The sequence below is a fragment of the Argopecten irradians genome, chromosome 12 (genome assembly GCF_041381155.1).
Source record: "Argopecten irradians isolate NY chromosome 12, Ai_NY, whole genome shotgun sequence".
NCBI lineage: Eukaryota > Metazoa > Mollusca > Bivalvia > Pectinida > Pectinidae > Argopecten > Argopecten irradians.
The window spans coordinates 32,476,135-32,503,248 of record NC_091145.1 but is presented as its reverse complement, the minus strand read 5'-3'; the positions used below and the strand labels follow the sequence as shown (position 1 = coordinate 32,503,248).

Here is a 27,114-nt window from a genome sequence, read left to right as displayed (position 1 = left end):
TCATGACTTATCTGTTTCTGGAAGATGAATAAGTTCTGTTTTTTTCTCCTTTTTTTTCTAATCTGCCATTTGAAGATAAATCATGAGAAACCTATATGATCACTTGAGATTAGTATACTGTTGGCTCTGAAATAGATATCTCTATAACCCTTCTTAAAATGCTAGGATTCTGATTTATTACCTGATATAAGCTTCTAGCCTTCGGTCATTGAACAGAAAAGAAATAACTCAAAATGACAAAACAAAACATTATTTATTTCCTATCAAGATAAACTGCTGACAAGCATTACATCAGCACTCTCACAAATACCATACTGCTGGTACACAAACGTCACACAAGGAAAACCTAACATAAATAATGTCTTCAGATAATTCTAATACTTTATATAAAAGTATACATCACCATAACATCATACAATGGTCAACGAACTACATAATTTCACACTGAACTGTTTATAATGCTGGCAGAAAAATCAAATGCAGGTATTATTACATAATAAATGAAATCATACACTAGAAACACAAATAGATGCATTGATATTCAGTGTCATCACAGTGAGTCCTTATAGCTTATGAATTATTCTCAGATAGCTTGACCTGTGGTTTCTCCCCAGTAGAACTGCCAGTGTCTGTTTTTGGTTCGTGGCAGTAGGCTTCGGCTGTACGGACCAGAACATACACGGCGGCGGCCAGCCCTCCCTGGTTAATACCTACAGTAGCCTTTCTAGTCCAGTACTTGGTGAACATAGACATAGTCTGAAAGACAATACAGGGAAATAACAAATACAGATTTTAGCAAAGTAGAATTTAAAAGTGATAAGATCCTAATAGGGCGGAGGTGAGGTAGTAAAATCAGAAGTTTTATAAATGTGTCATGAATTCTGAAAGAATGAACCATAATGGCATCTATTCTTTTTAAACTGCTACTGTATAATCAAACTTATTTTCTTATATTTTACAAACCAATGAAATTGCGAAAATGAATTCAAATTGTGAAGAAAATGTTAAAGATAACCTTAGAAACCTAAATTGTGAAATTAAATACACAGTGAAAAAGTCCTTAAGTATGATTGTGCCAAATTAGAAACCACAAAAATAACTTTGTCTACAGTAAGCAATACAGGCCTTTGACATATTCAGATGATACGTCTTGCATAATCATAATATCAATTTGTGGATAAAAATTGATGACTAAGAAAGATATACATGCCATATGAAATGATATAACCCTTACCCTATAAGATTCGCTGCAGATCATAAAAAGTTTTATGCATAACTCACAAAAACAAACCACTTTAAATTAGTTTAACAATTTAAAAACCTAAATTTCCAACCTCCATTTGAAATCTAGACTAGAGAAGACAAGACCTGAGAGAGATATATGCATATTACTTTATGCATCAATCTAATTAAAATTAGACTTGTAATTTCGCTCCACTACGATGCCCTATGTTACGCTCTAACACAAGATCTAACAACTCCCCGTTACAGGTCACCTCAGCATGACCTCTGGCCTAGAATGGGAACATCTCGGAATGCATTGTTTGCCGTTTATACTTCCGAGAAAATCAACTACACCGGAGATTTCGTACACAAAAGAAAGAGCATCACCGTGGAGCAGAATTACATGGCTAATTTTAATAAGAGTTCTATATGCCTCTCCATTTTATGGCAGTGGACATAACAAGATGCCAGTCAGGTCTGGAGTCATAGATATGAGGAGGTTATATACCTTATGTATACACTTCTGGTCCTGGGTGAGGAGGACGGCCCGCCCCGTAGACGGAGTACACACTCTAGCCATCTCCTCCATAGAGTCAGCATACAGTTTCCAGTTCTTGGCAAACGACCCCATCCTGTAACGAAGAGAAATCTCAAGTTAATGAAATTTTCAGCTCCTGATAAATAATCTCGGGAGTGAAATACAAGAAAGATTTTTAGAATCTATGATCTAGATGAGTTTGCTTTTAATAGTTAAATGTCCTATTGACAGCTAGGGGCATTTAAGGACAAGCCAGTGTTGTTGGTGGAGGAAAGATGGAGTACCAAGAGAAAAACTACTGACCACCGTCTGGCCAGTACCTGGCAACTGCCCCACGTGGGATTTGAATTCACAACAAAGAGTGAAGGTATCATGGTTATATGTCGGGATACCTTCACCACTAAGCCAATATTGCCCCGATAAAATGTTAACCAAATGAGCCAGAATTATCAGTACTATGATTCTAGACATCTATCTTTATAGCAGACAAAACTGATGGTATTTTTAAGTTTTCTTCCCTTCAAATGTTTTTTGTACATTACATAATCATTGGTTACTGTAAAATCATGGAATTTAGCAACTCTCTGAACAATGATATGTAAGAAACTATACATACCGTACTCCAAATGGCTGCAAAACAACATACATACTGAAGTTAATGGTCGTATTGAACAACGTTTACTCGGTGAAACTCGCTAACCACAAAATCTGATGCATTTGTAAATTTTTTATGGAAACAAGGCTGAATACACATTTATGTATAATTTAGTAACAAGTTTAGAAGGTCAGATGAATTCTCCAGTTACCTTCTATGTTTCTTTTTAAATAATGCTAATGAGTTAAAGATGCTACACTGCTGACAAATGGTATTTGTTCACAATCAAAAACAGGAGCAGACAGTTTAGTATTGTTATTTGGTTACAAAAGTTACTTACTTTACACAATTACCACCACTAAAAAGTTTGAGCTTCTAATTTTACTTCAACTTCAAAATATAAAAATTAATTAATTGCACCCCGAAAAGATTTCTGTGGCACTATATCCTATACAGAATGAAGTACTGATTGCCCATGCACTACAGGCAAAATAAATTTATTTATATTATTTTTTGTGTTAATTAGACATATGTATATACACAATTAAACACCAATTATTGTACAAATGATGAATATCATTTATGCTCTTTTGGCGATGGAGCATCTTTAATCAACATGCACTTCACTTTAAATCACATCCCGTAACAATACAAACATCACCACATTAATGTTTAATTGTTACCTACCAGATCTGAGATGAACACATCCACAGAATTATTCCTCAGTGGTAGTTTCTTGGCGTTCCAGTGAATCAAGTCTGCTGCCACAGTTCCGCTGTTATATAAAAGCTTCATTTTAAGACATTTAAACTGGCAAATTTTCTGAGGTTTTTTTAATTTTAGACCTGTATGTTTTCAAACACTGTTTCCCTGTTAAAGTTTAAATATGTACAGTTTAAAATTTCCTGTAAAAGCAGTCACACTGCTCCTGTACATGACTCTTAACGTAAGCTTCAAATCTGATGAAATATTTCACAGAGATCCGAGAAATATCAGATATAAAGGTGGAAAGTTATATTGTCCTCAAATTAACACGCCACTATCTGATAATTACCTAAGTCCATATTAATAGAAAATTATTATGCACATGTAGTCATGTAATGGGACGTATTCACGTAGCACGTGATAGATGACGATTGTGCGGGACTAGAATCTCTAGTGGTGATGGCACATAACTATTTGTAATCTTCCCGCTGAAATGACGTCAGCGTGGGATATTGTCTTTTGATGTCATTCCATCACCAATAGAAACAATAGTCCCACACAAGCGTTTTCAGGTACAGTGAAATGCGTTCAAGCGTCCGGAATTGACTTTCGGATCGTTCAAACCACAAATCACGTGAATAGTTTCAACCAGTCGTATGCGCGTTTATCGGCTCGGGAAGTCGTCAGTCAAATCGTGGGCGGAGTTTAGTGACAGCGATAATCTAACTGAGGGCGGAGTTTACCTGTTATAGCTTGTTACACATTCAAAAACGTACACAATTTTAATCATTAATACCGCAACAATTTGGCATTCAAAATCGTAAAATAAAAACAGCATTACATGCATGTATATAGTCATGACCTACATGTACATAGCGATAGTCACAGGTTAAAATGAGTGGAAATTTGGAATTTGATATCTCAACTTTACAATACTATTTTATTTGAAATCACATGAGCTAGAGAGTCGTTACTTTATACATGTACATGTGTATTCCAAACACAGGGACCTGGCACGAAAAATTTTAACCAACAGTATATATATATATATATTATAGTCTATATATATATGTATACTGTCGGTTAAAAAAATTCGTGCCAGGTCCCTGTGATTCCAAACGTCAAATTATGCTTTCTTGAACTAAAATAGAGTGTTTTTTAGCACAACTTATAATAGGTTTGAATAGAAATTTACATATTTACAAGCATACTTTTAAAAATTACTATTACAATTCATACAACTAACAATCAGAGGTGGATGTAGATTCTGCTTCCGGATGTAACATCTAAATTAAGCCAAAAAATATGTCTGGTTAGGGTTACCCGACCGACCCTATTTTTAGCCCCGATCCTATTTCTTTCTGTACCTAAAAGGATACTCCTATTAATAGCTTTACTCTAGGCCAATCTGAGCTGTTTATATCTTCTTTCTTCGTCAAATCTCCAGTTATTCATGTTAAATAAAGAGCCAAGAGTGGAAGACACTAATATTTAATCATTTTCTTGATAAATAGTAGCCATATATCTAAACATACATATTTTTGGCCTTATATATACAGCTACAACCGTGTATGTTACAGGGAACGTTTTACGAATCAATCAAGATATGGTGGTATTGTCTTTCGATGGTTATAAGGTACGATTGATTTCAAAAACATGTTTGAAACCTTTTTATCGCCAAGTGTATGCTAACAAATCTTTGGTACAAAGGTGTGACCAAGTCAAATCAGTAGATCCCTTTGAAGTCAACATTGTTTGCGCTACACCACATTGAGTCTAACCAATCGAGGCAACTTCCAAGAGTTTTCATTGGCTGTCGTAACAGAATGTTACAGCATTTGAGGGAGGAGTCTAATCCGGACGCTTGAACGCAGTTCACTGTATCACATGGTACATGAATTATTCCCATTAGCCAAATGTGACAAATGCAGAGAAAATTCCTAATGCATTTATACCCATATATCTGGCCAAGTGATATTGCTGAGAAACTGAGAATGAAAGGACAGCACAAAGGCCCACATCCCCCGAGACACTATTTAAACCCACCTGTCCTTCTCCGCCCTCTTTTTGTTCACATTGTCTATGTTTTCCACAGCTCGGGCTAAGAACCTCTTTGAGACATCCCCACCAATGACAAAGTTATTTTTCCAACCTTGAGCCATCTGAAAGAAAAAATACAAAAGAAACAGTGACATTGTCAGTTCAGATATGTTGTATCCTCACTATGGGCCAATTAAAATTAAGGAATTCCTTAACATGAAATTCTCCATTACAAATTTGAAGTATTTTTTCCTTTTAATTTACTACTGTAATGTTATCTAATGAGGAATTTTAAGTTAAGGAACTACTAAAAGTTAAAGAATGTTTGTGAAACAGAGCTGTTATAGTTGAAATGAATGAGTACTCATGACATATTCTGAATAATATCTCCTAATCTCTTGAAGCAAAATTGTCAAAATATCTGTGTCATTGAATCGATACTACATAGTTCAGATGGTTTTGATTGTACAAGGAAGGACTGCAAATTCATGGCAAAAAGTTGTGTTCATAACACATGTGTGGAAAATACTCCAAAAATTGGCCATGGTGAAAATGTTATTTGTATCTCAAAAGAAAATAAAATAAATTTCATTTCTATCTATAGTAACAGTGACCTACATCTTAAATATATAAATCCACTGCAAAGCTGTTAGTGTTAATAATTCTACCTTGTACAGAATTCCCATAGTCGGACTTGTCTGACGCACATTTCTCATCAAAATGACTGTATACAATGAAATTCAAAGCGAATACGTCAGAATAAGAACCATGCACTATTAAAATCATACATTTTCTTTTATCATTTAATTACCAGTGTTGCTAATGAACACTTCTAAAATATTGCACATTGATTGAATTCCCTAGCCTTTGTTTTTCCCTAACAACAAAGAACTTTTAATACAAATTTTAAGGTTTGTCAAGGTCGTAAGAAGGCACTCTCGCATGCACTATAGCATTGATTGGGAAATTGAAAACCAAGCTTTTAGTTGAAATTATATAGGTTGACTTAGTTGTCATGGAGATAGATTGCAACATTTCATAGAGTCAAAGGAAAGGAGGACATAAATGAATGAATTTTCATGTTGAGAGCAATCAGCGGCGAGCTGGCATCCATCATGGTGTCATCATTAACAGAAATCGGTAACCCCAGCCACAGGGCATGCCTTAGATGTTCTACAGTATTTACTTACTGCGGCCAAAGAAAATATTTGTATAACGTTATGACAAAATGTCAACATTATAATCAAAGACCAAAAGCAATAATTCTAAACTTGAGGAACATTAGGGTCAAAATTTTCAATTACAAATGTAGTGGTATAATTTTTTTAATCAATAGTTTTTATTTTTTTTTGCTGCACAGGAAATTACCAACTCTAGAATATTCTAACTGTACATTGTTGTAGTTTTTTTTTTTCTCTGACTAAAATAAACTAGAAATATGTCTGTTAGACATTCAGTGCTCGCTAACTACTTCCTAACCTTAATTTCCAGTATGAAATCATCCTCGGCAACAGGTGTCCCCGTGTTCGTAGCGCTCATTATCCTTGGGACTATTGCAAGGAGATGGTTTACGCCCTTGGTGTATTGTAATAAATACTTTCCTTTACTTCGTCAGAACTTAAAATGTGAAATACCTTTGAACTTTGTTAAGTGTGTTATTTGTAACATAGAAGTGTGTTTATTATTATATAGATATTGATACGATAAACTTGTTTCTTTGTTCAAATTAGTGGTCCGCTAGAACACTGTCCAATCTCTGTGCACGTGGTGACTTACCCTGTGCCATATTTGAACGCCTTTCTGGGGTACATTAGATCTAGAGCTCAGACACCCAGACTGATATTTTATATTGTCTTTTTTGTTTCTCTTACACAAGGATGTGTGATTTTAGAAATATTTCTTAAAAATGCAGCAAATATGGACTATGGTCACAGGATTTAGTAAGCGATAGTGGAACGTATACCTAGGACCTAGGATGATATGAAAAAATTAAATATGTGGCCTGTACTGAAAGTTATTCGTTTCGTCACTTTCTTTTATTGACTATTTAAATCTGATTTGCATTGTATTGTTCCTGAAGATTCTGAAGTCAATCAGATGCTTAGAATACCGTGACTGATGCAAAAATTTGTATGATACTCCGCTTGAAGTTTACACAAAACAAATGCGTTTAGCACTAGTACTGTGTAATGTCACTGTTCTTAATCTATAGTAGATTATCGCTGACAATTAAAAGTATGTCTTAGCATATGTTTTTAAAAGGTTGGAGTCACTAAAATCACGGCGAAATTTATTGAACGGTATGAGACACTGACTTCCAGTATCGTGTGCGCAGTTGGAATCTGCGCATATAGCGGATGTACACAGACTCTACACCTGACAAAGAAAATAATAGAGCGAGAACACTTGCACTAAAAAACATTTTTTCAATGTTTCATCTGTTTGTTTGTTTTTATTTACTCTCTTAGCCAAGGTCATCAATTTTTATCATGTGATAGTCTTTGTGATCACATTTGAAGAACAAACTGAAACCCCACACATCATCATATTTTTTCCTGATAGCAACACAGTGACAGAAAGGCTCATCCATTATTTCATTAAAATTTGACATACTTAAATTTGTTTTAAGATGCTGAAGGACACTTCATAAGAAATGTTGCCAAAGCAATTTCCACCAATCACCAGTCAGCCATTAATTTGTCACTTTTCTATTATCCCCCTAATTCCTCCCTCATTTCTGAGTTTGTGACTTGCTCCCTAGAGATTAACAGGCTTCCACTTTTTAACAGCTGTTATGAAATATGCAACCAAATTCTTCAAGGGTAAACCTATTACCATGCACACTCAACAACACTGTCTACTAATTTTTCAGCATTCAAGAAAAGATTGACGATGTTGGAATTGGTGCTAAAAGTTGATGCCAAGTAATTCAAAGCATTTTGAGCAACCTTTCATTTTTTGAAAGATTATGCGACCTTGTTTTGAAGTGAAGTGTTACACTACATAAGAGGAAGAAACCTTCCGCAACAATGTCCTGCTCTGTGCTAAAAGTCATGTTACCATGGGGAAATGTGAATGTATTGATCAGTGGTTGAAACATTGTCTAAACTAAACTGCAGTTGGTTATTTATGTTAAGGCAGGACAGAGAATAAATAATGTCACAAGTAATAAATACCCAACAACTGAGAGAACTAAGAAACATCTATGACCTCATGAAAGACAAATGGTAATTATATGTATGTACCAGAGAGTGTCAAAAGACATTAAGTGCTAGCTATAACCTTAATTTCCAGTATGAAATCATCCTCAGCAACAGGTGTGCATAGCACTTTCTCTCATTATCCTTGGGACTATTGCAAGGAAATTGTTTACGCCCTTGGTGTATTGTCATAAATACTTTCCTTACTTTACTTCATCAGAGCTTACAGAAATTACTTTGAACTTTGTTAAGTGTGTTCTTTGTTACATAGAAGTGAATTTATTATCATATTGATATTGATACATCAGTGGTGTAGGAAGATGAAACGTAATGGGGGGGCAAAGGTCCTCAATATTTTGTAACACCCTCCGCCGCCGCACCTACAGGAGGAGATTAATTCAACTCCTAACCATAAATGCTTTATGTACATTTTACATATATCAGTAAATTTAATCCTTGTACACATTTATAGACATTGGGGTCGCTAAAAGGAAATTAACGAATATGCAAATTGGCCAAATTAGCGTGTGAGCGTGAGATTTTGGTGTTTTAGGTGTCTGAGGGTGACCCCGGGAAAAAATATAATTGTAGTTTAGAATGGTTGAGATGAGTTTTACAATGTATTTTGATGATTTTGCAAGCACCCGAAAGTGCGCGATTTTGGTGTTTGGGGTGGTCCGGGGGTCTCCCCCGGAAAAAAATCACGATATAGAATGGCTGAGATGAGTTTTACGATGTATTTTAATGATTATAAAGTGTTCTTAACATGGTAATTTTTCAATTTAAAGCTACTTGCATTTAGAAATGATACCTGTGTCGTCAAAACATTATGCAACCCTACTCGATCTGAATACACCGGCTTCACACCATCGGCACATGGTTGTGTAACATAAAAAATGAATTAAATGTCTTGCTAAGACATAAACAAATTGATCTTATAAGAGACATTTTTAAATAGTACATAGAATCATTTGATTGACATTTTTAGTCTAATTCCGTGTATTGAATTTTGACTACATTTGTATTTAAGGTTTGACATTATGTGCTTGAACGTGTTAGGAAATGCGTCGCGCAGCGGAAAATTTTCTAGAATGAAATATGAAAAATGTGCAGGACCCTTTTTTTTCAAATAAGCAATTTTAGTCGGCGAAAATGGGGGGCAAAAAGACATGTTTGCGCCCCCCCCCCCCCCCCCCCCCGTCCTGGGGAACGCGGGAACCGCGATTTTATAATGTTTTTTTATTAGTTTTGTCATAAGATGCAAGGCTGTGTAATTTTGAAAATATATATCAGAACTAAGTACCTAGGATGATGTGAAATGAATTAAATGTGTGGCGGTACTAAAAGTTATCCGCTTTGTCACTTTCTTTTATTGACTATATAAACCTGATTTGCACTGCATTGTTCTGGTAGTTTCCGAAGGCGATCAGATGCTTAGAATATCATGACCGATGCAAGAGTTTGTATGATATGCCGCTTGAAGTTTACACAAAACAAATGCGTTTAGCACTGTGCTGCAATGTCACTGTTATTAATTTATAGTAGATTATCGCTGACAAGTATATGTTAGTATATGTTTTTGAAAGGTTGGTGTCACTAAATCACGACAAAATCTATTAAACGGTATTTATGGGCAGTTTCCGGGATGGTAATGAACAGTGTCAAGAGAAAACATCAGCCTTCTTGTAGAAATACTCAACAAACATACATATTGGCTGTGCATATTACATCTGTGTTGTATAAGTATGAAAAAAAAACCAAGGCACTGCCATAAAATTATCAACAACCACAAAGCAGTTCTTGTCTTTTATGAGTGTATATCTTTGAAGTTTATAGTTTATGATAAAAGGCCAAAATTGACCAATTGGCCCAATAATGCTCTCAAGTCAGCAGTTATCTTCCCTTCGGTAGTTGAAAACAATTGTATTTCCTTGATGGTTATCTCCCTTTTGATTAATGATGAGGGTTATCTCCCCTAAGAAGTTATCTGCCCATTGACAGTTGACCAATCTCACCTCTATAGGAATGCTCCCTGTACCACACATAGGATCACATACAACATCACCTGGCTTGATTTCACATAATCTGAAAAAACAAACAGTGAGAGAAAGAATTTAATTCAGTTGACCAACACAATCTAGATTTTAAAGTACTTGCATTCACCCCAATAAGCGCACAGGGTTCTTTAAAACATTGAAAAGGACAATAGAACATTTCACAACATTATTGCACAGAGTAAGCCATAATCAATTTGCAAAAGAAATCTAATAAAAAAAACTTACAGTTTTCATATTTTCAGTCAGTTTTTAATTCAAGGTAAATGACTTTCAGGCCTAAAGAAGGGTGCTTATAAAGACAAGGGCGCTCATTGAGTTTAAAGTTGAATTTCTTGTAAATTTCACCATCACAAACTATCATAAAACATACAATGTGTGAATAAGAATGCCTATATATGATGGTTCAGATCCATGAAAACACCAATATACTGTTGACATAGTGGTAATGTCGCATGAAATATCACACGTTTTGAAAGAACCGCTACAGTCAATGCCATGTTTTAAAACTTTCGGGTAATATCGGAAGACCGAGTTGCATCACGTGACCGACATTTGCGAAACTCGTATAGATCGGAACCTCCCGAGCTGTATCACGTGCTCAATATCGGCAACACCAGTACAGATCGGAATAGATCGGAACAGTTCGGATACTTCCAAGCTATTTTAAATGTGTACACGTTAAAAAGATTTTTTACTTTTATAATTAAAAATACTTCCAGTGCTGCAACTTTATAAAAAGTGGTAAAAGTAGAAAGTTTAAACCTCGAACAGACGGGGAAAAATGTGTATAATACTTAAAGAATTTCACTATGACAAAAAGAGCGAAAGTGATAGACCATACAACTTTAAGTTGTTATACAACAATGTCAATATGTATGCTTAAAATCACCACTGCTAAAGGTAGTGGTCATTCTGAAAGAAAAGCCACGTAAACAATTGATCACAAGCATCAATCGTACTGTATAGACCCAATATGAGCCCCATCCATCAGTCCCAGGCCCCCACCGATGAAAGGCTTCAATTTCACTTGCCTCCAATTAAAAACAGACTGAAAATATGAGAACTGTAAGATTCTCTGATTTCTTCCGCATATTGGTTTATGACTTACTGTGGACGCAAGATTACTTTGAAAGGCACGGCTGCATTACTTCCTCTATATGTGGATGGACTAGTTACCTGTGCATCTATACACACGAGTGGGTTTAAAGATGCTCCACCGCTGACAAATGGTATTTTTTCACTATCATAAACAGGAGCAGACGATTAAGTATTTTTCTTCAGTTACAAAAGTTACTTACTTTATACCATTACCACAGTTAAAAAGTTTGAGCTTCTAATTTTAATTCAAGTTAAAAATATGAAAAATAATTAATTGCATCCCGAAAAAAATCCGTAGCACTATATCCTATATGGAATGAACTACTGATTGCGCATGCACCAAAGGCGAAATAAAATATTTTATATTATTTTTTGTTTTAATTAGGCATATATATACACGATTAAACACCATTTTTGTTCAAATGAAGAATATCATTTATGCTCTGTCGGCGGTGGAGCATCTTTAATTTATTCTGGGAACGCAGCGCTTGTTTTTATTGGTTGATGCATTTCTATAAACATGCCCATTTTCCCCAAAATGAGCTTCAGAAAAAATGGGCATTCGAACTTTCCGAGTTCAAATCCGTAAAAATCAGTTTCAGTGCCGATACATATCTGAATTACGCGACATAAAGCAGGATATTTCTAGGTAAAGTACACACTTTGCTGATTTACATGAAAGATGAATTCTCTTTTAACATAAGCATTTATTTGTAACTTTAATTATGTATATGGTAGCAGAAGTCATGCATGTAGTCAAGGCCCCAAAACAGCACCGTTCATGATAGAGGCCTAGACTCTTCATCGACGTCCGTAATTATTTACAGGCAGTAAACCACAGAAAATCTAGTTAACTATTAGTCCTATATTTCGTAACTAAACATATTTTTTAATTATAAATTTAGTCGGTTGCATTTACGAAACTGCTGCTGAAAATGTTAACATTCTGTTCGTAAAATTAGGTCACAATCGAACTGTCACTGTCAGATTGTCTAACCCCCGATTGCAGATTGTCTACGTCTAAATTTGATACATATGTTAATATATTTAAACTGATGAAAAGTATGTATCATTTACATTTACATTATTAAAATATTGCCAACAAGTGGATTGTTTTGACTGGAGCTGAATACCCAACGTTCTCGCTGACATGACCCCGCGTAACTGGCTTGTCCAAACCAGCGTACGGCACATGTTTACATGTATATATATTAAAACAACTTGATCGGCTGACAAAAAAAAGACAGAATGTTGAATTTTAATGTTGATTTTACGTGATAATCTTTATCTAGATTGGGCCTAGGAAACATTGGCGTTTCCATGTACATAAGTATGAATATACATCGTTGGGGTGATGTTTTGTGCACAATATTTCAGTGCAAATAATTTCATTTATTACTTAAATTGTTCATTTTAGTTATTATCTGTTGTAAAAGTCATTATAATGATCATTAATTAAAAATTTTAGTGGCAATATTCAAAATAACGTAATTTTTGGGGATCCTATTGCTGATTTGCTGACAAAAATCTTAACTTTACTTCGATCATTTGACGAGTTCATACTGTCACTAGCTAAAGAATTATTTTTTTCCAGAAAAAAATGTGTGTTTGAACTATCCGTCGGTTCTTAACCGGGACATTATACAGAATGTAAAGTTAATTAAAATATCAAGTTATTTGTTCTACACGGAAACTGCATTATGAGAGACCACGTCACTACGCCGTCACATATCGGTGATCACGACAGCCCGTGTTGTTTATGGGGCGGGGCTTATGAAGTCAGACTCGACCAATCGCCACACGCATACTGTTATCCCATTCAATTTGTGCCTGCAGTGATCAAAGGAACTTCCTCTGTTTGTCTGGTTAGTACTCCATCTGTGCCTTATGCAGTATTCCCACGTCAACAGTAATTCAATTTTGTGCAATTTTTTTTTTTGACTATAGTCCAAAATTGATTTGGTTCTATTAAGCACCAAGCACCCCTGGGCGTTTATCATGTTAAATATGGTACATGTAATATACACATTACTTTTTTGTAACATAAATGTAACCTCAATTATCTATTCCATTCAGTAATACCTTTGGAAATACAAAATCTTTATGGTTATAGTAATTCTCTTTTTGTTTTCTTCAAAGCAGCATTTTGTCAAATCAAAATAAAATTTTAGTGATACAAAAAAACTATTGTGGTAACAGAGACTTCTAAATTTATTTCTCGTAAGACCTATATCTGTTATATATCTATACCAGCTGTTCCATACAATATGAATGTGCCTACTTCTGTAACTTAATAAACATTTATAATGAAAATTATACAATTGAATGTCTCAGTCTACAGTCACAATGCACATATTACAGTTGAAGTTTTTGGGACAATTTTAGAGCAAAAATTCCAGAAGAATTTAAGGTCATGATCAAAACCACGTATTAAAGTCTAGTGGCGGATACAACATGCTTGTGTATGTCATCAAATTGAGGATAAAAGAGTACCACATATTTACAACACCAGGAAGTAAAACTAATTCAAAATGACAGGTGTGTCTGAACTGAGTTGTGAATTCACGACAGCTTACACAGAAAATTTCTCTCCTACCAGAACAAAACGTTGTTTTGTTATATATGTGTTGTTTATTACCATTGGGCCTGACACAAGCTTAATGTTGTGACACAGTCTGGAATGTAATGTTAAAGCGCAGGCTATCATACCTTGAAGCGCCCCTCCCCCATTTTGAGGTCTCAATTTCAATTGCCCAGGCATAAATAAAGACCAAAACTGTATAGATTTGGAATAATTTCTTATTAGCACCTTTGCATTTTTTTTCGATTTTTTAAACACCCTGGGCGCTTATTGGGCCGAATACGGTAAATGATCGATCAAATAGTCCCCCATTAGTCATTATCACACACAGAGACCTGGACTAGGCAACATCTTTGGTTTGATATATAACAAGAGGCCCAAAGGGCCTTAACGGTCATCTGACTACCTTGGCAATAGTAAAATTAATTTCATATGGTGTCACTTTGTCAGGACCATGTCAGGATCATTTTCCATTTCCTTCAACAAATTTTATTTCAAACAAGAGGCCCAAGGGCCTTAACATGTAGGAAATTAATTAGATATAGTGTCATAGTAGCCTTCTTCAATTTGGGATCAACCAGAGATGTAACAATACTTTGTCGATCCATGTCAGGATCATCTCAGGCAAGTTTCAGCCAAATCACATAGGCAGAACTTGAGAAGAAGTTCAAAATGTGTTTTCAAGATGGCGGCTGTGGCGGCCATCTTGGATTTCGGATCGACCCGAAAAATAACAACACTTTGTCGGGACCATGTCAGGATCATTTCATGCAAGTTTCAGCCAAATCGAACCAGTAAAACTTGAGAAGAAGTTCAAAATGAGTTTTCAATATGGCAGATGTGCCGGTCATCTTGGATTTCGGATTGACCCGAAAAATAACAACACTTTGTCGGGACCATGTCAGGATCATTTCATGCAAGTTTCAGCCAAATCGCACGAGTTGAACTTGAGAATAATTTCAAAATGTGTTTTCAAGATGGCGGCTGTGGCGGCCATCTTGGATTTCGGATCGACCCGAAAAATAACAACACTTTGTCGGGACCATGTCAGGATCATTTCATGCAAGTTTCAGCCAAATCGCACCGGTAGAACTTGAGAAGAAGTTCAAAATGTGTTTTCAAGATGGCGGCTGTGGCGGCCATCTTGGATTTCGGATCGACCCGAAAAATAACAACACTTTGTCGGGACCATGTCAGGATCATTTCATGCAAGTTTCAGCCAAATCGCACCAGTAGAACTTGAGAAAAGTTCAAAATGTGTTTTCAAGATGGCGGCTGTGGCGGCCATCTTGGATTTCGGATCGACCCGAAAAATAACAACACTTTGTCGGGACCATGTCAGGATCATTTCATGCAAGTTTCAGCCAAATCGCACCGGTAGAACTTGAGAAGAAGTTCAAAATGTGTTTTCAAGATGGCGGCTGTGGCGGCCATCTTGGATTTCGGATCGACCCGAAAAATAACAACACTTTGTCGGGACCATGTCAGGATCATTTCATGCAAGTTTCAGCCAAATCGCACCGGTAGAACTTGAGAAGAAGTTCAAAATGTGTTTTCAAGATGGCGCCTGTGGCGGCCATCTTGGATTTCGGATCGACCCGAAAAATAACAACACTTTGTCGGGACCATGTCAGGATCATTTCATGCAAGTTTCAGCCAAATCGCACCGGTAGAACTTGAGAAGAAGTTTAAAATGTGTTTTCAAGATGGCGGCTGTGGCGGCCATCTTGGATTTCGGATCGACCCGAAAAATAACAACACTTTGTCGGGACCATGTCAGGATCATTTCATGCAAGTTTCAGCCAAATCGCACCGGTAGAACTTGAGAATAATTTCAAAATGTGTTTTCAAGATGGCGGCTGTGGCGGCCATCTTGGATTTCGGATCGACCCGAAAAATAACAACACTTTGTCGGGATCATGTCAGGATCATTTCATGCAAGTTTCAGCCAAATCGCACCGGTAGAACTTGAGAAGAAGTTCAAAATGTGTTTTCAAGATGGCGGCTGTGGCGGCCATCTTGGATTTCGGATCGACCCGAAAAATAACAACACTTTGTCGGGACCATCTCAGGATCATTTCAGGTAAGTTTCAGCTCAATCCCACTGGTCAAACTTGAGAAGAAGTTCAAAATGTGAAAAGTTAACGCACGGCGGACGGCGCACGGCGGACGGCGCACGGCGCACGGCGGACGGCGCACGACGACGGACGAAACATGATGACTATAGGTCATCCTGACCCTTCGGGTCAGATGACCTAATAACCGAACTTATCCTAAAGATATTCAACTAAATTACAGTCAAATCTATCTATAAAGATCACTCAAAGGACAGAAAGAAAATGGTTTGTTATCTTTATAGCCATGAAGTCTTTATACACAGGTTGAATGTGTCGACATTGGTTATTTAAGGCCCTAAAAGAGTGGTCTTATTAAGCAGGTGGTCTGTAGACACAGGTGGTCGCTACGACAGGTTTCACTGTATTTCAAATAGGTGTGATGATGGTTATTTCTCTTGAAACAATAACAAGAGGCCCAAAGGGCCACAACGGTCATCTGACTACCTTGGCAATAGTAAAATTAATTACATATGGGGTCACTTTGTCAGGACCATGTCAGGATCATTTCATGCAAGTTTCAGCCAAATCGCACTGGTAGAACTTGAGAAGAAGTTGAAAATGTGTTTTCAAGATGGCAGCTTTGGCGGCCATCTTGGATTTCAGATCAACCCGAAAAACAACACTTTGTCAGGACCATGTCAGGATCATTTCATGCAAGTTTCAGCCAAATCGCACAGGTAGAACTTGAGAAGAAGTTCAAAATGTGTTTTCAAGATGGAAGCTGTGGCGGCCATCTTGGATTTTGGATAGACCCGAAAAATAACAACACTTTGTCGGGACCATGTCAGGATCATTTCATGCAAGTTTCAGCCAAATCGCTCTAATAGAACTTGAGAAGAAGTTCAAAATGTGTTTTCAAGATGGCAGCTGTGGTGGCCATCTTGGATTTTGGATCGACCCGAAAAATAACAACACTTTGTCGGGACCATGTCAGGATCATTTCATGCAAGTTTCAGCCAAATCGCACTGGTAGAACTTGAGAAGAAGTTCAAAATGTGTTTTCAAGATGGCGGCTGTGGCGGCCATCTTGGATTTCAGATCGACCCGAAAAATAACAACACTTTGTCGGGACCATGTCAGGATCATTTCATGCAAGTTTCAGCCAAATCGCACAGGTAGAACTTGAGAAGAAGTTCAAAATGTGTTTTCAAGATGGCGGCTGTGGCGGCCATCTTGGATTTTGGATCGACCCGAAAAATAACAACACTTTGTCGGGACCATGTCAGGATCATTTCATGCAAGTTTCAGCCAAATCGCACTGGTAGAACTTGAGAAGAAGTTCAAAATGTGTTTTCAAGATGGCGGCTGTGGCGGCCATCTTGGATTTCAGATCGACCCGAAAAATAACAACACTTTGTCGGGACCATGTCAGGATCATTTCATGCAAGTTTCAGCCAAATCGCATTGGTAGAACTTGAGAAGAAGTTCAAAATGTGTTTTCAAGATGGCGGCTGTGGCGGCCATCTTGGATTTTGGATCGACCCGAAAAATAACAACACTTTGTCGGGACCATGTCAGGATCATTTCATGCAAGTTTCAGCCAAATTGCACCGGTAGAACTTGAGAAGAAGTTCAAAATGTGTTTTCAAGATGGCGGCTGTGGCGGCCATCTTGGATTTCAGATCGACCCGAAAAATAACAACACTTTGTCGGGACCATGTCAGGATCATTTCATGCAAGTTTCAGCCAAATTGCACTGGTAGAACTTGAGAAGAAGTTCAAAATGTGTTTTCAAGATGGCGGCTGTGGCGGCCATCTTGGATTTCAGATCGACCCGAAAAATAACAACACTTTGTCGGGACCATGTCAGGATCATTTAATGCAAGTTTCAGCCAAATCGCACTGGTAGAACTTGAGAAGAAGTTCAAAATGTGTTTTCAAGATGGCGGCTGTGGCGGCCATCTTGGATTTTGGATCGACCCGAAAAATAACAACACTTTGTCGGGACCATGTCAGGATCATTTCATGCAAGTTTCAGCCAAATTGCACCGGTAGAACTTGAGAAGAAGTTCAAAATGTGTTTTCAAGATGGCGGCTGTGGCGGCCATCTTGGATTTCAGATCGACCCAAAAAATAACAACACTTTGTCGGGACCATGTCAGGATCATTTCATGCAAGTTTCAGCCAAATTGCACTGGTAGAACTTGAGAAGAAGTTCAAAATGTGTTTTCAAGATGGCGGCTGTGGCGGCCATCTTGGATTTCAGATCGACCCGAAAAATAACAACACTTTGTCGGGACCATGTCAGGATCATTTCATGCAAGTTTCAGCCAAATCGCACCGGTAGAACTTGAGAAGAAGTTCAAAATGTGTTTTCAAGATGGCGGCTGTGGCGGCCATCTTGGATTTCAGATCGACCCGAAAAATAACAACACTTTGTCGGGACCATGTCACGATCATTTCATGCAAGTTTCAGCTAAATCGCACCGGTAGAACTTGAGAAGAAGTTCAAAATGTGAAATGTTAACGCACGGCGGACGGCGCACGGCGCACGGCGGACGGCGGACGGCGGACGGCGGACGACGACGGACGAAACATGACGACTATAGGTCATCCTGACCCTTCGGGTCAGATGACCTAAAAAGTAAAAGCTTGGTTCATAACATATCAATGATTTTGATTGTTGTTGTTATTGATATATCATTAGTAATGCTACTTAAGCTTTTATTTGCGGAGGATTAACAGTCATGGCAATTTACACTAACTTAAATACTTACAAATACAGTGGAAAGATTGACAAGAAAAATAGGTCACCGTTCAAAATTGACAAAGCCCATTTTAACATTTTACCAATGAACAAGTATTAAAACAAGAAAGTGCAAAATTTTGTCCCACAAAATTAAACAACTATGCATGAACAGGCCTCAAAGTTGAGAGAAATTTACTCGCTTAAGCGAGTAAATATTCCCAAAGGCGAGTTAAAATTAATGATATATCGCCAAACGGCGAGTAAAAAATTCCTTTATATTTCCGGATTTATTTCATGGGTTCGGTTCTTTTAGTAGTGACACATATCTTATCTGTGTCAGAAAAGCGCTTAAAAGCATAATCACTGCCTGCTGTAAAGTGTCTTGATGACCCTACCTCGTGTATCAGTAGCAATATGGCGGCAAAAAGGCCGGGGCAAATCCCCTTGACTTGTTTTGGCTTTAAAAAGTCAAAACAAACAGAGAACAATGGCAGATTTGACTCGGGATTCATGTGAAAAAAAGGACTGAAGCCAATACATCGACAGGAAGCAAACCATTCGACATGGCTGAACGAATGTTGTGGCTAAGACATGACGAAGGTACGATGTTTTGAAAGATGTGTGAACAGATTATTAAAGATGCTCCACCACCGACACAGCATAAATGATATTCATCATTTGAACAATAATTGGTGTTTAATCGTGTATAAGTATGTTTAATTAACACAAAAAAAAAAATATAAAATAATGTATTTTGCCTTTGGTGCATGCGCAATCAGTACTTCATTTCATATAGGATATAGTACCACAGATTTTTTCGGGATGCAATTAATTATTTTTTCATATTTTTAACTTGAAGTAAAATTAGAAGCTCAAACTTTTCAATGGTGGTAATGGTGTAAAGTAAGTAACTTTTGTATCGGAAGAAAAATACTGAATCGTCTGCTCATGTTTTTTATAGTGAAAAATTACCAATTGTCAGCGGTGGAGCATCTTTAATTAATCAATGGCCGGCAAAACAGACTTTGTGTCCAACTACTGATTGTTACGAAAGAGACAGACGCTTGTGTGACACAGAAATACAGTAAGACATTCATGATACTGTTATCGCTTCAAGTTCAAACGAAAGTAGTCGGACACAACTTTCAAACAACGCAAACAATGTGATTCAAAAACAATGCAACATATGCACATGAAGTTCGTCAATGCATACATGTATAGAATCGCAAAGCCAGAACTAAATTCCAAGCCGCTGGTAGACATATGCAACGAAAAACGGACTCTTGGAAGCTTGTACATGACTGCCTGAGGTATTAGGCCCAATTTATTCAATTTAAAATCAAATATTATAACCCTAATCGGCGAAATATGAGTTAGTAACTGAATAAATTTGAGATATATTGATAATTACTATACATTTATATATAAATTACTTATATTACCGTATATAGAAATGTAAACAGATTGAAAAATGGTTTAAAACAAAAAGGAAGCTGAAGTACAGAGGCTGTTTAGTGGGACATTGCAGTTGTTGAATAAAAAGAGTTTTGACCAATACAAATTATGTTTTTCATGTTTTTAATACTTGTACATGTGAATCTGCTTGCTCAATAGTGTAAGGTGTCTCAATAAAGCTCTTAACACATCAAATCAATATATGAAACTTATAAATTTCGCTTGAGAACATTTGGCGTGTAAAATTTAGAGGTCACTCCCCACTTGGCTAGTCATTCCAAAGTGCTACTTTGAGGCCTGCATGAAGTACATTTACATATGTAATTTGCTCCAAGACCTGAATCCAAAGGTCGCTCTCTTTATTCTTATACAGTTGGACTCCAGAAGGCAATTTGAACTCTCTCTTTGACTTGAACTTTAATACACCATTTTCATCATGGAATTGAATGCAAAACAGAGCTAATTATGACATTTGATGGTACTTACCTCAGCATGCTGTAAGCTATTGTAGACCTCAGAGTGGTCGGTCCAAAGGAGACAATGTTCCTCTTGTGTAGACTACCCCTAGTCAGGGCCAAACACACACGTATGTCATTTTCACTGATATTTAACACTACCTCAATGTCAAACTTTATCATATCTACGTTCCAGTTGAAGTAGTTATTGATGGCCGCTCCGAAATTAGAAGCTGCACACATAGAATCAAAGTGGTGATTTGCGCCTGCTCTTTTACATGTCACTCGGAATGCTGGCATGTTTGGATCCCAGGATGTTATTTTAACCCTGGGCTTTTTAGAGGGTCCTTCTTCTATTTGAGTTGTAACTGCTGCCAGTGGAGGTTCACCTCCAGCTTTTTCCACAGTTTGTGAATCTGCGGCCATTTGATCAGTGTCGCTGGAAGTTGTTCCTTCTGTAGTTGCTTTATCTGCGATATTAGAATCTACATCACATGACGTAAAGGCTTTATCTGATTGGCTATCACCTTGACCTTCTTGAGGTTGAACATCATCTTTGCCTTTCTCTATCTTAACATTGTCTTCAGACCAGACGTTATCTACCTTACGTTTCTTTTTATCCTTGCGTTTTGCTGTCCAAAGTTTCTTTCGAGTATCTTTTGGGTCTCGTTCCTTTGGTGCTTTCTTTGGTCTGAAGATGTTCTTAGTGCTGATTGGCTCACCGAGATCAGCTGGTATGACAACGGGGCGAGACGCAATAGAGTGAGGGAAATCATAAACTTTGTTCCAGGCCTGAAGTCCTATGTCCCAATTCAAATCTGGAACTAGGTTCCGAAGCTGAGACATACACTTCATCTGGAAATATGAAGATTTTTCGTTATGGTAACAAATAAGACAGACAACGAGCTGAAAGCTATACAACTGATGAAGGCTATTAAACAAGGTTATTAATGAGTATGTGTATATGTATGTTACAGGTGGATTAAAGAAGTAATACCAACAATACGTTCAATCAGCTAACACAGCTACATAAATTATAAACATGGCCTGATGGGGTAAGGTAAGTACCATGTAATCCTAACTGACAAAATATATGGTCAAATATCCAAAGCATGTCTGACCCTTTATCAAGAGCACACAAAACAAAATGGTAACATATCAGTCACAGTACATGTTTTTGATAAAGAGGCAAACTGTTATGAAAATTTGACAATATACGATAGTCTATATATATATACCAGATACATACGTATAGGTCAAGAAAAAAGTATGTATCCATATGGAGTTACATATATAAAAATAAAACTCAGCGACTTTCACTAGTACTTTCGCCATGTTTTGATGGCTCTATACTGTCTACGAGGTTCGGCTTATTAATCATTATCCATCTGTATGCTTTAAAAAATTAAGTTAATTTCAAAGTCTCTCATGACAATATATTGAATAAGCATCATTTTTTCATATTTATATTGATTTTTTGTTTTGTGAAACATTAATTAAACTTTAAGTTCAGTAGAAACATTGCATTATAATGTCCAGATGTTTTCTTTATTGTCTAATCAAACAATATTTTATAGCTGACAGGTAAGTTTCCAGATTTATTAGGACAAATACGTAACTGATCCACATCAGAACTGTGGCATTCCAGCTTTACCATTTGTATTGTCTTGTTTTGTTGTTTAATGGAAATCAAGAGGACAATTAAAACACCATCAGAGAGAGACATTTCGACGAGTTGGAGTAATCTATATTTAATGTATGGCTTGGTAAAACGAGAATTATAACTTAGCTCTCGTCATACATATTAGTATGGGTGATCTAGGAAAGAAATCCTCTTTAAGAATGAGATGTAATTTCCCAGGGGTCACATTACATGCAGAACGCAGACATTAAGTTGCATTTCTGATAGTAAACAAATTTTGCCATTCTCTAGCACATGTAGAACTTTCATTTAAGCAATATCATGATTCAGTTCTTGGAGATTTATTTAAAACCTGAAATTCATGTCATCAAATTTCAATGAATCTTACCTATATCCATTACAAAGTGCTTTCAAATTGATATCTGATTCACATGATACATTTAAGATTATGTATATATGCATGTCATGGATATGCAAATACAAACGTATACAATAAACCACTTAATCTTCATGAGACACAAATTTTCACACAATTTCTTGAGAGCTTATATGTATATGAGTTCAAATTTTTGCAAAATTATACATAAATGCGTGAAATCTTGTCAGTAAAAACACTTAATCATGAATTTATGTATTCATGAATTATATTAATGATGTAAAACATGGTAAATATGAAAATGTGTTAGCTAAATACATGTGCATTGTTTACATTAAAAGTAAAATTGATGAACAAATGTTGATCTATGCCACTAAATCCTGCCCATAAAATCATTGATGTGATCTATGAACCTAGATAGACTTTCTGGTAACTTAATTTACTTACTTCTTCATCAGCAAAGGGAAACTTCTTTATCTCTGTCATGATAACAAAACAGTTGTCCACACATCCTAATTCCAGTACCTACAAGTAGACATGAAAGTTAAAACGTGGGTATCATCGGGCGTTCAAATCATGGAATGTTCACTGAGAAGGCCGTTGAAGATGCAACGTTAGGGAGTCCACACAAAAATCAGACTATAAGAAATGCTTAAATACTATCATTATTTCAATAGAATATGCAAAACTGAAAAAAAAATTGTTTGAATCCTAATTTGACAAAATTATGACCAATTGAATGTCGCCCAAACATGAAAATTCCTAGATTTTTCTCACAAATTCGATGAAAATAGCTCTGAAAAGCTATTTCTGAACTGAATATTTAAATAAATAAGCCTTTCCTATGGTTAAAACTTTTTAAAATGGGAGAAACCATCATGTACATTAAAATAAAACACCAGTTAGAATTTTAATTTTTAAATGATTAATGTAAGCCACCACCAAAGTTGCAAAATTTTATGTTGGTCTTAGAAATTTTCACAGCGGGACAGGCAAATTTGTGTGCAAAACGTAACAAATGGGACATTTCATTTATATGTATCTGAAAAAGTTCCCATTCTAGAAGCATAAATGGTGGCATTTTAGATTCACCACAATAAGTTTTACCAGATGAATAAGAAATAAAACTACTATTTGTGTGAATAAGGCTGAAATGCACGTGCAAATATGTGGAATTATTGACATTCGAGAGCTCGCGAGCATGCGAAAATAAAGAAACTGTCATAATTTGATCAAATATCAACCAATTTTCAAAAAAAAAATTATCTTGTGTATTTCCTTTAACTGCAAGATGAAGTAAAGAAACCTTTTGCATTTAATCATTTTAATTATTTTTCATCTTAGTGATCCTTGAAAATTGCGGATATCTCCGATTTGTGACATTCCAGTCTCCATCCACAAACAGGACTGATCTCGGTCTCGCACAACACAGCTTTGATGTTTGTCACCATAACATCCTCCCTTGATGGCCACTGAAATAAAGACCCCTTATGGATTAAGTATTTCAGAGTGGCTTCAGTGTCACTTTCAATGTGAATACATTCACCAGGGTACCAAGTGTGTTCAAATGCAACTGCATAAAATGTGCCAGTTTTGAATTTTTCAACTGCAACTGTTTTTATTTTTTTTTTATTTTGCAGATTTAGAATGTTTACAAACATGTTTCATCTGGCATTTCTGTACAGTGTGAACTGGGGCCAAAGGAGCGATGGAATTGATCGCATGTACAGTATCAGGAATGTGGTTTTGGAAAACCTCATTAATGATAGCAACAAGGTTTTCCTGTTGCTCTGCAACTACTGTTAAATTCCTTTTGTTTTTTGTCCAAGAAAAGAGCGATTTTCAGAAAGGTTAGATTTCAGAATCAGTTTGTGTCCTAATATTTGATCCTTTATTTTTTGAACTTTTCTTGTTCTAGACAGCCCATCCAATTTTTCTGAAACAATATATTGTAGGATGTCCATACTCCTTCACATTCCAATTTTTCTCTGGTGTTGTTTTCTCTTTCTGCTTTCTTTTGTTTTGCAGCCTCGTTCTTTTCAATCCTTTTTGCATGTAATAGTAACCTCTGCTTTCTTACAGCCAAAGTCTTAACACTATCTCGTGCAGCTCTCTCTTTTTCTAAATTTCTAGCTATTTTCATATATTTCTCTTTCTTTGATTTTGTCAATGATTTTAAGTGTTCTTTTGTTTTGTTTCGTTTGTAACAGATGGTGCCTGATCTACTCGTCTTGCCTTTTTGGGGAGCTTGGTTTACCGACCTATCCAAGTCGCTGAAATCAGCTTCTGACAGCCGATTTGTCAGTGGAGCTGTGGAGGTCTCTTGGACAAGGCCAGCTGAAGGATTATTATATTTTCCTCCTGGAAGCTGATCCTCGAGCTGTCTTGTTATAACTGGCAACATGGCTCGACATATTGATTGTATAGCTTCAAGGGTGGCTTTGTCATATTGAGCATTTGGTTCGATGAGTTTTTCATATACCTCATCCTTGTCTATGGAAGCTCCTCGAAAAGTTTGATTTCCTTTCAGGAAATCCTCTGGATGTTTTGATCTTCCAACAATCTCCAAAGAGGGCAACAAATCAACTTCCCAAGCAGTCCAAGGGCACGACATTCCAATAGGATTTTTTCATTTTCACATGCATTGTGGATAGCTGTGAGCAGTTTATTACACTTGCTTGTTCTACCCGATGAAAGGTATTCAAGAACACGTTGCAAAGAAAGTACATAGCACCTGCATCATGAAATTGCACACTGAACCGGTTATGCTTGAAAGTTATAGTGTGAAATTTTTGTTCCATTGAGTCCAAAAAATGTTTGAACTCGAGAGCATCTCCACTTTTTTCATCATCAGAAGTTACCATGAAAGCTTTAGCACATGCTCTGATCAACTCTGATGCAGCTGACTGTTGATTGTAATTGTTCACTATTTCATTATGATCTTCAAAATCCTTCAGATCCTTCAGTGATGCAGAAGCCATATTAATGATAACTTGAAGGCCACAAAACAGGCCATTCACCTCAGCAGTTTTTTTTTTTCATCCTTCTTGAGAGCATCCCAATTGTCAATTATTTCCTCTCCATATTGTTTCCTTAAGTTTTCAAACACTTATTGACTATGTGACGGTCAGTCATGAGATTTTTGATTTTCATCATTAAGTTCATAGCATATTTTTTCTTTTCGTTTTCATCATCTGTTAGAGCAGAGGCCAGTTCTTCAATAGTATCAACAGTTGCATCTATGTAACTGTCAGTGTCTCCAGTGGCTATTAATTGGTGACCAAGTGAAAATGAGCGGCCCCCACCAACAGAAATTTGAAAACCTGAGTATTCCTCGAAATGTTTTTTGTGCCATCTAAATACAGTGTTGCATTTTCACACTGGAGAATTTCCTCTGCTGCCTGTGCCTGTGCCAGGATTTGAGCCTCTACTGTTAGCAGAGTTGCAAGTGTTTTTTGCGGTAAACGATCTATTTCCACATGCATCAAGTTTGACAGAACAGACTTTACAACATTTTGACACGCCCATTTGCAGCAAGTCAATGTACACTAAACGAATAGCATCATCATATTTTCCGTTATGAAATACACTGATTTTTTATGGCCCTCTAATGCTTCATCTACTTGTTCTTTAAGAACTGCATTTTCACTTTCAAGTGTTTTAATTGTTTCTTTCATCTCTTTAACTAAAGTCTTATCAACATCTTTCTGTTTCACCCTTTCAGTTAATAGCTATTTATAGCTATACAAAACTAGCAAAAAACAACATTTCTGGAGATAAAAATGCTTGCGCTCAAAACTGACTCCTGAAACTTACAGGAAATGTGTATAAGGATAATTTGAATACAATGCAACCACTTTCGTTCGAAACAATAGAGCAATAATTAACTTAATTAGCTTAATTATACCTCATCAAAACTGTTTGAATAATCGTTATAAACAACCACTGCAAGTTTCAGGGGTCGGTCTTGAGCGGAAGCATTTTTATCTTCAAAAATGTTGTTTACCGTCAGTTTTGTATAACTATAAATAACTATTATAGCCATACATCGATTATCGCTGTAATAGCAATAAATTTACATGTGCCCAACCTGTGTTGGATTCAACCGGTTTACCTTCTTGACATCCTTAATCGGAACTTTGACGACTATGTGGCCTCTTGCAATCTTTACTTCTGTCTGGAAAAGTTCGAGAGCTTCGAGCTTTGCTGTGGTCTCAAATCCAGTGGGTACAGTGGCTTCAATTTGACAGTAAACTTCTTTTTCGTCTGCTGACATTTCACCAGCCACGTTTTCCATGGGTGCCGCCATTTTGAATCTCGTCTTGGGTCACATGACCTTCTC

General features: G+C 36.6%; 1 protein-coding gene across 1 annotated transcript; it reads right to left on the bottom strand.

Annotated features, from left to right (window-relative positions):
• Window positions 1-234: 234 nt before the first annotated feature.
• On the bottom strand, window positions 235-27,089 carry LOC138304623 (tRNA (guanine(6)-N2)-methyltransferase THUMP3-like). The gene is made up of 9 exons (XM_069244791.1): window positions 26,887-27,089; window positions 23,220-23,297; window positions 20,786-21,609; window positions 10,318-10,387; window positions 5,109-5,224; window positions 3,045-3,132; window positions 2,379-2,392; window positions 1,733-1,856; window positions 235-756 (listed from the first exon to the last, which is right to left on the bottom strand). Exons 1-9 carry the CDS (start codon window positions 27,079-27,081, stop codon window positions 571-573), a joined length of 1,695 nt encoding a protein of 564 aa, XP_069100892.1. The 5' UTR covers window positions 27,082-27,089; the 3' UTR covers window positions 235-570.
• Between the last annotated feature and the right edge of the window lie 25 nt (window positions 27,090-27,114).

Bases quoted from the DNA above. Each gene is read 5' to 3' on its own strand.
- LOC138304623 (XM_069244791.1), bottom strand. From the start codon at position 27,081: ATGGCGGCACCCATGGAAAACGTGGCTGGTGAAATGTCAGCAGACGAA. The intron at 10,388-20,785 runs GTAAGTACCATC...TTGTTTTTTCAG, and splicing joins ATAGCTTACAGCATGCTGAG to ATTATGTGAAATCAAGCCAG. The intron at 3,133-5,108 runs GTGGGTTTAAAT...TTTATATAACAG, and splicing joins AAGAGGGCGGAGAAGGACAG to CGGAACTGTGGCAGCAGACT.